This window comes from Accipiter gentilis, chromosome 9 (genome assembly GCF_929443795.1).
Source record: "Accipiter gentilis chromosome 9, bAccGen1.1, whole genome shotgun sequence".
Taxonomy (NCBI): Eukaryota; Metazoa; Chordata; class Aves; order Accipitriformes; family Accipitridae; genus Astur; species Astur gentilis.
The window spans coordinates 23,388,941-23,403,476 of NC_064888.1; the positions used below are offsets into that span (position 1 = coordinate 23,388,941).

At 44.0% G+C, this 14,536-nt stretch overlaps 1 protein-coding gene across 3 annotated transcripts in view; it reads right to left on the reverse strand.

Annotated features, from left to right (window-relative positions):
* LOC126043100 (rho GTPase-activating protein 22-like) overlaps positions 1-14,536 on the reverse strand; it is an 86,254-nt gene that overhangs the window by 18,140 nt on the left and 53,578 nt on the right. For all 3 annotated transcript variants that reach the window (XM_049811020.1, XM_049811019.1, XM_049811021.1), the window contains exon 3: positions 1,285-1,492. In XM_049811020.1, the coding sequence (XP_049666977.1) occupies positions 1,285-1,492 (208 nt within the window). The remainder of the gene's footprint in view (positions 1-1,284; positions 1,493-14,536) is intronic.

Here is a 14,536-nt window from a genome sequence, read left to right on the forward strand (position 1 = left end):
TCACTCTGGGTAGCGTGTACGTATGAGAGAGGGAAGGAAATGTTAGTTGCAGAGTATGGACAGGATTTGGCTGCAAGGGCCCTGAGAGCATCCGCCCTCTTGATGATTTGATTCCCTGGGCTCAGGGCCAACGTAGAGATAGCGCAGCTGAGCGTTGTTCCCCTTCCTTTGCTGACCTTGGACTGAGCACTCCGAGCCAGGGCTGACATTCTTCCCATGGGAGCCAATGCTAAGCTAAGCCTCTACTGTTTATCCTGTGTCTGAGCTACAACTCCCACTGCCCCACTGCCATATCTGTGCCTGGCTACAGACCCTGTTGATCTGGACCTGGACCCTGACTCATGGACAGATTACCTTCCTTGATCTTGGACCTGCCTTGTCACTATGGGCTTGCCTGGTGATCACTGGACTGTGTCATCGCCTCTGCCAGCCTTGTTACCACACTTTGCTCCTGACTCACCTTGCTTTGTGCAGCAGCTGGCCCTTGCTGCTCCCTGACATTGGCATGGTCAGTAGGACAAAAAGGCAGCTAGCATGTCTTTGTACCAGGCGAGGAGTGATTACGGCAACATTTTTATACTGGGAAGAAAAATGCAAAATTGCCATTTTTATTTCAGAAACATTTGACTCAAGTTTTGTTGAAAATCAAAATATTTTCAAAATCAAAAGATCAGTTTTGAAATAAATGTACCATCTCAGCTGCTGAAATTGTAGACCAAAAAAAAAAAAAATTTGGCCAAGAATTCTTCTGGGGTCAGAAAGTGCTTTGTTATGACATGCTGACCAATTCTATACATGGCACGTATAACAGCCAGTGAAGATGTGCGAGATGGTGGTGACTATTCTGAAACCTGGTGACAAAGGCAGAGGCGAGATATTGCCCCTGGGCAGATCTGCTGTGGCTGCTGCAAGGGAGAACGCAACATCTGAAAGCAGTAGAACACCTAGTTCACCTCTGTCATATCCATTTCTACAGTGGGATCCCACCAACTGCTGAGTATGCCGCACCCAAATCTAGCAATGCATTTCATTCAACATGTGCTTAAGCTGAAACACTGGAGTAGCCCCACCTAGATTAATGGGCTCAATTTCTCTCTCTGCTCAAACACTTAGCTGAACGAAGGCCTCGGCACCCAACACCATGCAGGAGAAAGCCCCAGCAGCACTTTAAGAGAATGATGGTGTGGAAAGAACATGTAAACTAGGATAGCCACTGCAAGGCTATTCCTGCCAGATTTTACATGCCACAGGCAAACCAGCCTGTATTTGGTGATGTCAACTCACCTGTCAAAAAGGGGCTTCTCTCCACAGTCAAAAGAATCCTGCAGATCTTTGACAAGGTTGGCTTGGCCAGGCATTCGAAAGAGCCCCTCCTCTGTAAGACCTCGCTCCCGAATAAAATCCACACACTGTTCCACCAGCAGTGGGGCCAAGCGCTGGCCATACTTCCTCTCATATTGTACAGTGTCCTCCAATCGCTGTCCAAAGATCCCTGCCAACAAAGAGCAAGAGAGACAGCTGGGTGTCAGCTTAAACTCTTTTTGAGCTATTGCTCAGTGCATACAGTGAGGGAAACTTTAACATGGAGGGGGTGAACATGTGTGAAGGTCCAGTTTCTAACAGACTCAGAAGAATAAAATTATTTTTAAAACTAAGAATTACATGCCAAATGACTTTTTTTCTTAAGTACTTCAAACTATTGTCTGCTCTAAGCCAGTTTATATCTCATTATACACAAGGAAGGTGAGGTTAAGATTATGTTCATGGTTATCTGCAGCTGTGCTGAATCTGGATTAAGCAATTATACTTCCATTGCATATTCTGTCCCAAGAATGCCAAAGCATAGGCTACATTGACTTTATGGGACACGATTCCTCTCTGCACACACCTACCTCTTAGCTGTCACACAGTTACTCTTCATTACTTTGCAGGCGCCCAGCCCAAAAGGCAGCAATCCCGCTAGCAGGAGATTGCTAACATGACAGAATACAGTTGTCAACATTAAAACTAGTTACTGTGAAAATCGCCCACCATCCTGCAAGCTTCTCATTTCTATTTCTTTTCCTTTAAAGAAAATTGCTGAATTAAAATTAAAGCACAGAGTAAAATGCATGCAAAATACATTGCATTGCCTTTCCTACTAAAACATGTGTGCTGTACTTCTTGTACCTTGAAAATATCAGAAGCACCAGATGCTCTAAAACCAGACTGGCCTAATTAACTCTTAAGTCAGATCTATTATATATGCCCAAGCATGAAGCACTGTCTCTCCCTCTGGGGAAACTAGAGTTCCTGGTCTATACCAGCTGCTGAATGCCACTATTAGCACCAGATCTTTTCAACAACACAGAAGGGGCTCAGGCTGTAAGACCCAGAGGTCTCAGTTCAGTCCCTGCCACTAGGAGATGACTCCATCTAAAAGGACAGCTACTGAGTTGTGTTCTGAAACCCTAATTCTAGCAACTTGCAAAGCGTGGTGGAATCAGGGAGGATAGCATCTAAGTTAACCATATTTTGGTAGTAAGAATTCAGTGAGAGAGAGAATCCCAGAATCTACTCAATTTCAGATGAGACCAGAGCATAGCAGATAGGAAATTCTATTCAAAGATTTCTCAAAGCAACAGGAAGCTTTCTACTGATACCAAAGAGCTTTAGATCGTGCATTCAGCGCTTAGTTAAAGCAGCATGCAATATTGGAGTTACATTGTGTTTACAACCAATAGCCAGAAGCAGTGTTTAATGGATGCATGCATATGTTTATACCAGGCCAGGGAATTTGGTCATTTCTTAAGGGTCTACTTACCTTCCTGCTATTAACCACATTTTCCATTTTTATTTCAGTCCTATATTCATGGGAAGATGATAACTCCTGGCAGGAAGTTTCCTAACCACCATTCACTGTCCCTCATGGGACACATCATGTCAAACCATACCTGATTTCTATATTCAGTCCAACCCTGCTGAACCCTCAGAGAAACAAACCTTTCACTACCAGTTTCAACTCCCTGAGTGAAGCACGCAAGAAGGATCCTAAAGTCCAATTTCATTTTCCTGCCAGTTTGTTATACATCAGAAGACAGAAACCTTCCTTACACCCCAGCCTACGCAACTGCATTACAGTATCTGAGCTGGAGGGCCATGAAGACTCTTGAAGGAAATTCCCTCCTTATCCTGGCAGGCAGGCATGCCCTGGGGCATGGGAGTGATTTGTCTTTATCACTGGAAATATTGCTTTTCTTGCAGAGGAAAGATTTTACTAGTTCTTGTTTCTAATCTGTTTGAATTTTCACTGAGATGGGTGTCTCTGAAGTCACATTCTAGGACAGGGAATCTCTTCCTGCTTTTGCACAGGTTGCTTTGTAATCTCATCAGATAATCCTTGCTGTCATGACAGGGCACAGCAGAACTGCTTGGTATGTGGGGCTCAGTGTTCTCCAAGGATTTCCAGGGCACTTACAGCCATGAAAGAACAAGTTTTTCAGCCCAGTTTCTCAGATAACTTCCAAATCCAGATCACAGCTGAAAAAGTGAAGTCTCCATGGCCTGTTCATCTCAGCCTCTCAGCTGATCCTGCTCACAGGGGAGTAACTCGCAACATTACATATCATAGAAACACACACAGGAATGATGCAGGTAACAAGAGTTGCAAGCTACAGTGCAGGCCCTTCAGCTGTGAAAAGCTGAGCAGAAACATGTGTCCTGTCTATCCTCCCTCATGCTATTCTGCTAGTGACCATTTCTGCCTCTTCCTCCGACCTCAATGTTTGATCCTGGGCCACGGGCCAATGTAAACCAAGGTCCTTCAGCATTAGTTATGGCAAGCTTGGGTCAGACCCCAAGCTGTGCACCTTAGAGACAAAAAACCTCCATATCCTATCATCAATCTCTGAGACAGGCTTCCTCCCACCAAACCCATCTATTTCCTTAAACTGATACATTGCATTGACTCTTCTAGATGCAAGACAGAGAGGTTTAGGGAGGTCAGGCTGTGGTGGATGTCAGGGCAATTACAGGATAGCAGCCCTGTTTTCTCAAACCTCTACTTGTTGAATCACAACCCTGCTTCCTAAAGGGCCTGTCTAGAGAAGGCTCTGGAAAAGGTAAATGCTCTGCATTCCCCAGGTGTAGAGCACAGAGAGAATGTTTTTCAGAAGCTCATATTCTGGTGTTCTAGACTTAACTCAGAGCAAGGACTAAAGCAGTGTCAGACACACATGTATGCAAGCACACAGAGAACAACTGAGCACATAATCTCCACTTGCAGCGTGAAGCTTTATCTACATTTCCCTAGCTTTGGCTGGTCTATGGCCAGCAACATGCTCTAATACATTTCAGGCAATATCAGTCCTTGCCTTCCCGGTCATTTTGGATCACAACAGCAGTAGCTTTCTGTAAGTACAGTCAACCCGTCAGTGACTCCTGGGTAACAAGTTGACTGCAGCCAAACACAGACCACTGATACGGAGGTTAAGGAATGTGACGCTAAGATAACAGAGATAGAAGGGCGACCTGCTTTGAGATTCAGAAGGAGCAGCAGATGGACCTTTCACAAGCACAGTATTAACATTACTATGGGTGTCTGCTGCAGAACCAGATGCTGGGGACCCTGTCTTTCCCCCTTCTTCAGGCATGGAGGTTGGTAACACCTTTTTCTCCTGGATGGAAACAGCGATCTTTGGAGGAAACAAAGGCACTGCAATATTCTTCTACTGCAATACTGCTCATCTCCCTTCACACCATTTCATATAGGTAACAGGAAAAAACAGCCATGAAACCAAGACTGACATGAGTGATGATGAAGCTGATCACCTATCATATGATGAGTGAAAGGAGCTAGCACAAGCATGGGTTTCTTCTTGTGTGACAGTGTGTGCTGAAAGGCTGTGCAGGTGAGATGACACAGCCTTCATGGGTAATTTTTTGCTGAGGGGAAGAGAAGACCCTGAAGCCATTCCCAGGGTGAAAGACTTCTCTCAGCCCAGCTCTCTTGGCTGCCTCCCACCTTAGTTTGGCAGCCCAACTCCAATTGCAGATCTAGGTTTTCTCTTTCCTTCAACCCTGAACCCTAATTTTCCAGGGAAGCACTAGAAAAGGTCACCAAGCATCACGCAGACAAAATATTTCACCCAAGCCAAGTCTATTGGTAACTGCAACTTCCCTTTGCAGCCCCAATTACACTGCAGCTCTATGTTTTTTCTTTCCCTCTATGCTAGCCCTAATTTTTTTTGCTGAGCCATAGACAAGGACCCCCCCAGCCGCTGGTCAGAAGAAAGACTGCTCCCAGACCAAGTCTTTTGGCAGTAAGAGCATTAGGGATGGGATTTAGAGAGAGAAAGCACAGAGCTGCAGTTAGACTGAGGCTGGAAAGTTGGTCTTGGAGAAATTGTTCATCTGTGCAGTGGCTGCAGAGCTTGTCCATGGCTTAGAAAAGGAAATTAGTGCTAGGGTTCAGAGAAGGAGCAAGCTAAGAGCTGTCTTTGGAGTGGGGCTGGAAAGGGACTGTCAAAGGCAAGTTAGAGTTGCTAACAGTTCTGAGCTTGTGGAAATCTTTCATCTGGGCATCTGCTGGGGGGACTTGATAAAGTCTACCCTCAGGAAAATTACCTCTAGGGCTCTCACAGCTACACTAACAAGAGACATAGCAGATGCACTTACTTCAGTCTCCCGGGGCTAAACAGGGCAGACTGAGGAGGTGGTGTCCTGCTAGCTCTGTAAAGCTCATCTCACTTCAGCTAGTTCTCAGAAGGGCTTGTAAAACTGATGTTGTAAAATGTCCCTGAAACTACCAGGATATCACAGCATCGCCAGGCTAGACAAGGACTGCCCTGCCTTGCAAGCAAAAGCTAATATGGAGCCAGTCACACACAGCCTCATCTGCTGGCTCCTAAAGGCACAGGCCTGTTTTTAATCACTGGGGCCTTCAGCTCAGGCTGAACTTGGCAGCGCTTCACTCCATTTGATGATCCTGCTGGAAGACATTAAAGTTTTTCTCTTCATTCAGAAGGGGAGACAGTGCCATCCAGTCACACAGACAGAGTTATGCTGGAAATAAAGCCAAAGCTACTAGCAACCCAAGGGTTAACTTCCCTTGTCATATCCTTATCTATAGCTAGGCCCTTTTGTTTTATTTCAAAGCAGAAAAAAAACCAACATGCCTGGGACCACATCCTTAATCTCAGAAAGATTCAAGAGATACTAAAAAAACTGGGCTAGCGGAGCTACAGAATTTCTTTCCTCTACTGCAACAAGCTGCTACTGTTCTTTAAAGATTTAGGTGGCTCTTTGTGGAAAAAACGAGCCAGGAATGATGTACTAAGACACAGACAGGCTCTCTGTCCTGGCGTGAATAGCTCACCCACCAGCTCCAGGCATACAAAGCCTATACATTCAGCTATGCTGTCCAGACACGCAGTGGGCAGGAAAAATATATGCTCCCTGCTTCATTTTTCCTCATCAGAGCTCTGATTTCAACCAAAATAAACTAAAGACAGAGATAATAAAGTCAGTTCTTGAGTAGATTTTCTTTACGGGGAGAGCTGAGGACTCCGTGTGTGCTTAAAGTGAGAAAAGTCCAGACACACCTACGTCAGCTATATGTACAGCTTAGTACACACACGTTAAAAGATGTGCTGGAAGATAATCAGGCACACACCTGGATGCTGCTATACAGCAGTACATACACCCGCGCATGCATGTGGTGCCTCACAGACAGGCAGTTTACGGATGTAAAGACTGTGTACGTGCTCACCTGCACAGGTAAGTGTCTGCTTTTACCTTCCCACATTCATGCTTAGGCTCCCATTTATCTGTCCCTCTCACACATGAAAGCACTGAGAAAAAATCATGGGCAGACTTTCAGAAATTCATATGCTTCCACAGCACAAAACACATACAAACCTATAACTCTTGTTTTCCCTGCCCTGGCCCACCCAAGCACATACTCTGTGGATTATTGCAGCAGCAATTGAAAAAGGAGTTCCACGTTAGGAGCTGTACATGCCTAAGAAAAGATAGTCTCTAACAACTAAACAATCCGGCCAGACAAAGCATGCAAGAACAGGGGAAAGGAAAGGAAATGACAGATAATTAGGAATCAAGAGAAACTGATGAAGTAACTTGCCCAAGGTCACACAAACGGGTCTGTGGTAGAACATAGTGTCTTCTGATCCCATTCCCCACAAAGAGCAGCCTCCATATACTGGGAGCTGAGTGCTCTCAGCCACATACAGCCATTTAAATATTCTGTGTAAAAGCAAACAGAAACACACCTCCCCAGAACTATCTTTAATGCTAGCTCGACATCCAGCAGTATTTTTGGCCATAGACTGGATCCTTCCCACTCTTTCCCCCTTTGTAAAGCCAGATCCTTTTTTAGATTCTTAGCTTCTGTCTGAGGCTAACCTCAAATATCTGCTTTTCATCCAGGAAAAGAAAACCATATACAAATCTAAACTCTGGAAAATCATCTCATACCTCTTGTTCTTGTGCAGCACTCCGCTACATGACAGGCGCTGAGCTTCAAGCAGAAACCAGGCAGTGTCAGACAGCAGGAGCGGCAGAGAAAGAAAGTCCTGACTTCAGGCATCAGACACATTCTGAGTCCCAGCACTGGCAGCTTTCCATTCACCCAGCGCTACAGAGCAGAGAGCAGCCGATCTGCCCTGGGAGATAATCTCAGCAGCACATCTGGTCTTAGCTCCACAACTCGGCATTAATTATGACTTGTGCAGAAAGCATTTGAAATATCCAATGAGACGCAGAGCTCCCCAGCTCCCTCTGCATGGGGAAGGAGAGAAGAGAAAGACAGGCAGGTAGGGTCTTGCCCACCCTCGAAGCTGCCGCCAATGTAAACAGCAGCTAAGTATGGGTCACAAGTTTTAACAAAGGCATCCCCCATCGGCTCTGTAATATATTCATGCTCTAATTGCTTGTCAGATCTATTCTAGATAGCTGGAAAAGCTGAGCAACAGTTGCTGTCTGCATGCCACGCTCTGGATCCCTTCCTGATACAGGCAATGTTAGTTGTGCTGCAGGCAACCTGGTGCCCTGGTCTGGCCTCTGATCTGCTTGCAAAACACCAGAAGCAGAAACCTCATTTTGGAGGGGAACATCCCCCCACCTTAGCCTTAGTGTGCTCTGAGAGCATCTCCACAGCTCTGAGACATGTTGGAAAGTTTTACACAGCTTAGGAAAAGCTACAGTCTTTGATCTGTGCAGGTTTTTGTGCTTACAGCCTCTGCTTTAGCCCTTTACAGAGAAGTTGCCTGATGATGAATACCTCAGCTGAATAACTGGTAGAGGAAGGAACTACAAGCTCCTTACATGTGAGCCAATCATGAGGACTCGCAGGAAAACATTCACCCCCTCGGCTCCTGCTCTCAGGGTAAGAAGCCTGTATTTAAGAAAAACGCTTATCACACAATGCCCCATGCAGTTACACAGAGGCCAGCCCTCCATCCCATTTACAAAATGCACTTGTGATTGCAGATCTGCAGGAGTCACCACCCAAAACTTTTGCACCAAGCTTCTGGGGATTTTTATCAAGCTTGTCTAACTTCATCTCCCTCTACAGGAGAGGGGAGAAAAAAAAAAGTTATTCCTGTCTGCAGCCGCTCATCTGCTTCTGTTGTTAAAATATCATGTCCGCGGTCACTGTAGAGACCACACTCATCTGAATTTAGTGGCCCACCACTTCCTTAGCTACAGTTTGGCTCAGTTTGAACACACATGTCAAAGAAGATACTGACCCAGTAGTCAAGCTCTGAAATTGCAGTCACTGAGGCAGTGTTGTCCTGCATCTCAGGAAACTTGGGATCAAACTCATTCTCTGTTTTGATCAAAAGGTCCTGAAGAAATTACTGTCTCTCACTATAGGTGAAGGCAGTTCTAGGATTGAAAGGTCCAGTTCTTGAATGGCAAAGTAGTAAGGTATTCCTTAGCTATTCAAGATATACCTTGAGAAGCAAGGTATTGCACAACTAGACACCAGAATCCCAGACAATACACTAGACAGTATTTAAAGCCCACTAAAGAATATGTGGAAAGCGTTGGAGATCCTTAAACAAAAGGTACAAATGTGATCCAGGGTATTCTTCACCCTTTTATTATCCTCTCTTCCCTTGTGGTGAACACAGCAGGCTGTAGGTTGGGGAGAGACTGCCCACAGTGCTAACTGGTGAGCAGGACCAATACTCTTCTGAAGGGCTGAGACACCATCAGGATTTTTGGCACTATTCCTTGGAACAATGCCTCAAAATGTGTCATGTCTGCTAAAAACATTATGGAGCCTAGGACTCAGTGTTTGGGATGGGAGCCCAGGAGATAGAAAATGCAGACTTTTATTCTTCCATTCAGTTCTCCATTTCTGTTTTCCATCTCTCAAAACACAAGAACAAGGAGGTATCCAATGAAATAGAATGTCATGTTGTTTAACATGGATATTGTTATATCCAAAGTATAATTAACCCGTGAAATTCACAGCCTCTCTATGGCCAAGGACACAGCATGACTCAAAGCGTGATTAGACTTCAGCATAGCTTATAATACTGTGAGTAGTACAAGAGATGACGAAGACAATGTAAACTCTTCTCCAAAGACAGTGCAAACACAGCTCTCTGGTGAGAGAAAAAAGCAGGAACACATGCTTGCTTGCTCACATGAGCATCACAACGAAAGCATAAAATGGCAGCTGCTTCAGTGTTGTTCCCTACGTATGGTAACTCTGCAGTTATAGGTGTCCTGTGAGAAGAATGCAACTTTGTGCTGCGTATCTACTCACTCCACAATTAACACCTGTTTCCTTATATGAAACAATTCTCAATCCTTTTCAAAGCATTGTGTTAAAAATCATGACTTAGACCACAGAATATGATGAGACTGGAATAAAAATCACTATATATATATTTAATTTGTCTCTGTGTTTTGAATTTCCAGGTCACACTTGGATCCTGCTTTCTCTGTTAACCACATTTCTCAAAAATGAAATCCAAGATTCACACATAATCACTGGATTGCAGGGGCTGCAGACTCCAGAAGTATACTTGATACTGCAAGAATAGCAATAAAATCCAGAGAGCTGGCCACATTGCATATAAACTACCATTAAAATTTTCACCTGGAGATCTCCCCATACACATGTGCCAAGGAGAGAAGGGGTAATGGAGACTGAACTCCCTCTTTCCGTGTTGGTGTCAATTTGTTTAACTGTAGAGAAGTTTACCACTGAGCGGGTCTTATTTTCCTAAAGAAGAACTTGGGTTTCTAAAACTGTTTAGTGAGTAAATCTCCCATGATCTTGCTGCTGGGGAGCTGGAAGCATTTTCTTTCCTGGTGTCACTGTATGGAGAGAGTCCTAGTAATACTCTGATGAGCTAGAACCACTGCAGTTATTCTGCTGCAAGTACCAGAACAGGGAGAAAGCATCCTGCCTGTACATGTCACTACAAGCCTTGAGACTGGCTGGGAAGTTCACTACAGCTCGCACAACCTCTGAAAATCCAGGCATGTCTCAGGCTTGGCATCTACCTCAGGTCAAATTCAGTCTTGAATCTGGTTGCAACAGACAGGAATGGTGAACTCGCGTGAACTTAGAAAAGATTCCTCCTCATCTCTGATTGTGAGCAAACTTGTTGGCTTGCACAGCTCTAGCAAGTGCCCATAGGGTGTGGGTATTTTTAGACATTGGCTTAGAGTATTAGCTAATATACAGGTATACTCAAGCAGACCTGTCTGAGGAAGCTCAGATCTAGGAAACTGCTTCACCTATTTGTACAGAAAGGGCCTAGCATTAAAGTTAGAATCAGAGCTGAAGTTCCCTAATTTTCAAGTAAATTGAGCCTTATACAGACTCATTTTTTAACCCAGGCAAACATGGGTACTCCTTGTATCTGTTGAAAGTTGGCAGTGAAACGGCTACAGGTGATCAGTCACAGGGCTGAACCCAACAGGAAGGACTTCAACAGTATGTTCCCCGTACAGAAAGTTTCCCTTCCAGTTTCCTCCCTCTCCAAACACTTTGGACAGAACCTTCTGTGAACAAAATGATGTCCGCACACACCTTCCCTGCTCTGGGCTGGGGTTTTAACCTTTACTGGTAAAATGAAATCTTTTGAGAATAAACAGGCTTCGGCTCACTGGCTGATAAACCAGTTCACCCTGGGTTAAAGGGTTAGCAAATAGCTATGTTCATCCTTCTATCACAGTAGATTCTGCCTAACCTGTGTGAGGTGTCTTCCCATCATATGTCAAGAAATGAACTGACTGAGCAGCACTATAAATTACTCTGCTGTGGACTCTGACCAGTTTATGTTCTAAATGGAGATTGTAACTATTTGCTCACAGAGAAAAGATGATAAAGAGACCTAAAACATCACTTAACCACAGCATTCTGAATTCAGAGCCAAACCCCTGTGTTCATTGGTCTTTTTCTCTCTAAACAAAGGCAAGAAGTGTTTAGAGAACTAAACATCAAGAGCAACAAAAAGTGCCTTTTAGCAAGCAGTAATCTGGACAAACGTGCCCTGGAAAACTTCTTGCTCCCCACAACATAAGAACATCTTTTACAGAACTTTTTATTTACTGACTCTTGCACATGCCTGTCTACATTTAATAGATAGGTTCCATAGACTTGACTGAAGCTATGTCTGTAGAAAGCATCTGACCAGCAGATCTTCTCTTTCAAGTGTGCTGCATGTTGATGCTCCCACTGCACAGAAAAGTTTTACAAAACTTCTGGGTGTTAGTTTGTAAAAAACAGTTATGAGATAGTATAATTGTTGCCACCAGCATCTCATCACTAGAGAAGGATGACAATTCCAGCTGTGGGTTCAAATGCAAGGATCACAGAGTATGAAACCCATTGCTGATCCTCATCTCCAATACAGAATGAAATGAGCCACCTGGAGTTCCGGCCATCCTGGAACCTGGCAGGGCCTGTGATCTAGATTCACAGCCAAAAATTAGAAGACCAGCCCCTTTTGTCCATTCAGAAAACCGAACAAGCTTATGTCCTCAAGCCTTCCCATGTCCCAAGCCTGAGAGGCTGATAACCTAAGAACAATCAGTCACTGAGAAGCAGGCAGGATCGACATTGAACACATGGGTGCTTATCCAAATCAAAATTCGTCATAAATACCTCTGTCAATCTGTAACCTGCAATTGTAAAACTCACTACTAGGTAAATTGTACATGGTTTTGTTTTGTTGTTTCCTCAAACTCAATCAATGATGAAAATCTGTTAGCTAACTCCTACACATTTACCTTTATCCTCCACTATCCAACTAAATCCTCAGTCAATATAAAGCATAACTTATATCTTCACCACCTAAGCATAAGGTCATGGTCTAAGTTCTAGCAACATCTGAACCTGACTGGCTGTGCTCAGGGAGGGGGTGGCATTTAGCTCCAATTTGTAAAATGGATGAAACATTTCAGTAAATCTGATAGCCTTTCAGGAACACTTCTAGAAGAAGTCAAGGGCTGCATATGTCCCTTCCCTGACCTGCAACTCAGAAGGTAGGAAGGGGAAATTGCAAGCCTGATTACGTGATGATGGAGAAGAAAAAAGGAGCAACTGTAGGGAGTAGAAGGGTAACCTTTAGAAAAGAAATAGGAAAAGAGAGACAGGGTGAATTTCTTTGTTCTCAGCTCCTAAATGGTCAAAATTGCAACTTGCAAGGAGGAGGCTACCATTCCCCTTCAGTAAGCACATACCCTCATAACACTCACCAAAGGACTAAATACAGAGAAATTAAAATACTTGCCTGCAAGCTGAGAAACACCACAGGAACATGTTTGTCCCATTAATCATACACTGCCAGGATGTGCAGTGAGAACCATCAGTGTTTTAAAGACTGTCAGCTCTCAAACATCAAGCATGAATCTAATGATTACAGGAAAGGTCTCACTGAGAAACCACAGTGTAGGAGGCAGTAGTGGTCAAACTATGTGCTACAGGCAGTAGCCACCAACAATATAACAAATGCACAGACACTATCACCTCTCCATGGCACTTAACTAGCTGAAGAGAAGAGGAAAAAAATTTGTTATTGAAGCAAACACAACCCCACCATATTTCATCTAAAGCTGGATTGCTCTTAGCCATACAAGGTATATGAAGCTAATGACTCCCTCCAGAACTTTTTCTTTGATAGCTCAGGTGGACTGATCTTCTATGAATCCATCTAATTCTATTTTGAATCCATTTATTATTTTTGTTTCCACATCTGGTGACAGTGAGTTTCATAATTTAATTGTGCACTGTATGAAACACTTTTTTTCTTGGTTCAAACCTCATGATTGTGCACTCTTCAAATCCTCCCTACATTTGTAATTTCATTCATCAGACCTTCCTGCACCAAGACCTTCCTGCACCTGCTGCTCTTTTCCAAGATCCTTTTCAAAGTTATTTTTTTGAGGAAAAGGCTTAAGTTGGATAGCTTTTACATCTTAATTGCTTACACACCCTCTGGAGTACAAGACCAATTCAGGGCAGAGCTTGTATTAAAAATCTTACCCTGAGCTTGCAAAACCTTTCCTACCACAAATTTCATCCAAATGGAAACATTCCCATGTGATGTTTCATTTTATCAGGCCAGCATTTACCAACCAAAAAACATTTCATCAAGAAAATCCCATGAAAAGCTTTACCCTGCTCACCTGCAAATGTAATAGAAGTCATTTCTAGTTGTCATTTTTCTCTATCCACTATCTGGTTGAGCAGAGACACCGAGAAGGATTCTTGCTCAGCTACCTGTAATTCCCCAGCTCTGGATGCCTGCTCTTTGGTGCCCAGGAGTGTCCACACCAACAAAGTACTACAAATTCATTCACCTGATGCCAAATGGCATCATCCTTCAGAAGCCACTGGAACTAAGCTGGTTAATGACAGCTGGAGATACAGCATTACAGTGCAGAACTTCAGCTGCTGCCTGGAGTTTTTGAAACCAGTAGCGGGAGACTTGCCCCTCTGACAAGCCCTGACACAGTACTCCAAGAACACTCATTTCTGCCCTGCGATGGCCAGGGTACTGCATGGTCTCCACTTAGAGACCAGATAAGCTTGGGCACTGGTACTGAATGTCACTTAAAGTCTTTAGCCAGCAGCTTTAAAGATGAAATATATGTGAGGAATGAACTAAAGAGATGTGAAAGTTATGAATTTTATATAGAGGGGAGCAGCCATCTAACTTCTAAAGGTAGGATCTTCAAAAGTCAGTAAAGAACACCTTTTGCCCTTGACACGCTTTAGCTTTGCTTTTAGTTTTACTCCCTTCCATCAACTATTTATAAACTGTGATAAGATCCACTCTGAACTTTCTCTCCTCCAGGCTAAACAATCCTAGCCTTCTCAGCTTCTCTTCGTATTTCACTTGCCACAATCCTTTAATCATCTTAGTGGCCTTTTGCTGGACTCGCTCCAGTAAGCCCACGTCCTTCTTGTCCTGGGGAGCCCAGAACTGGACAAAGCACTTGTGCTGGCTTTTGCTGGGGTAGAGCTAATTTTCTTCACAGTAGCTAGTATGGGGCTATGTTTTGG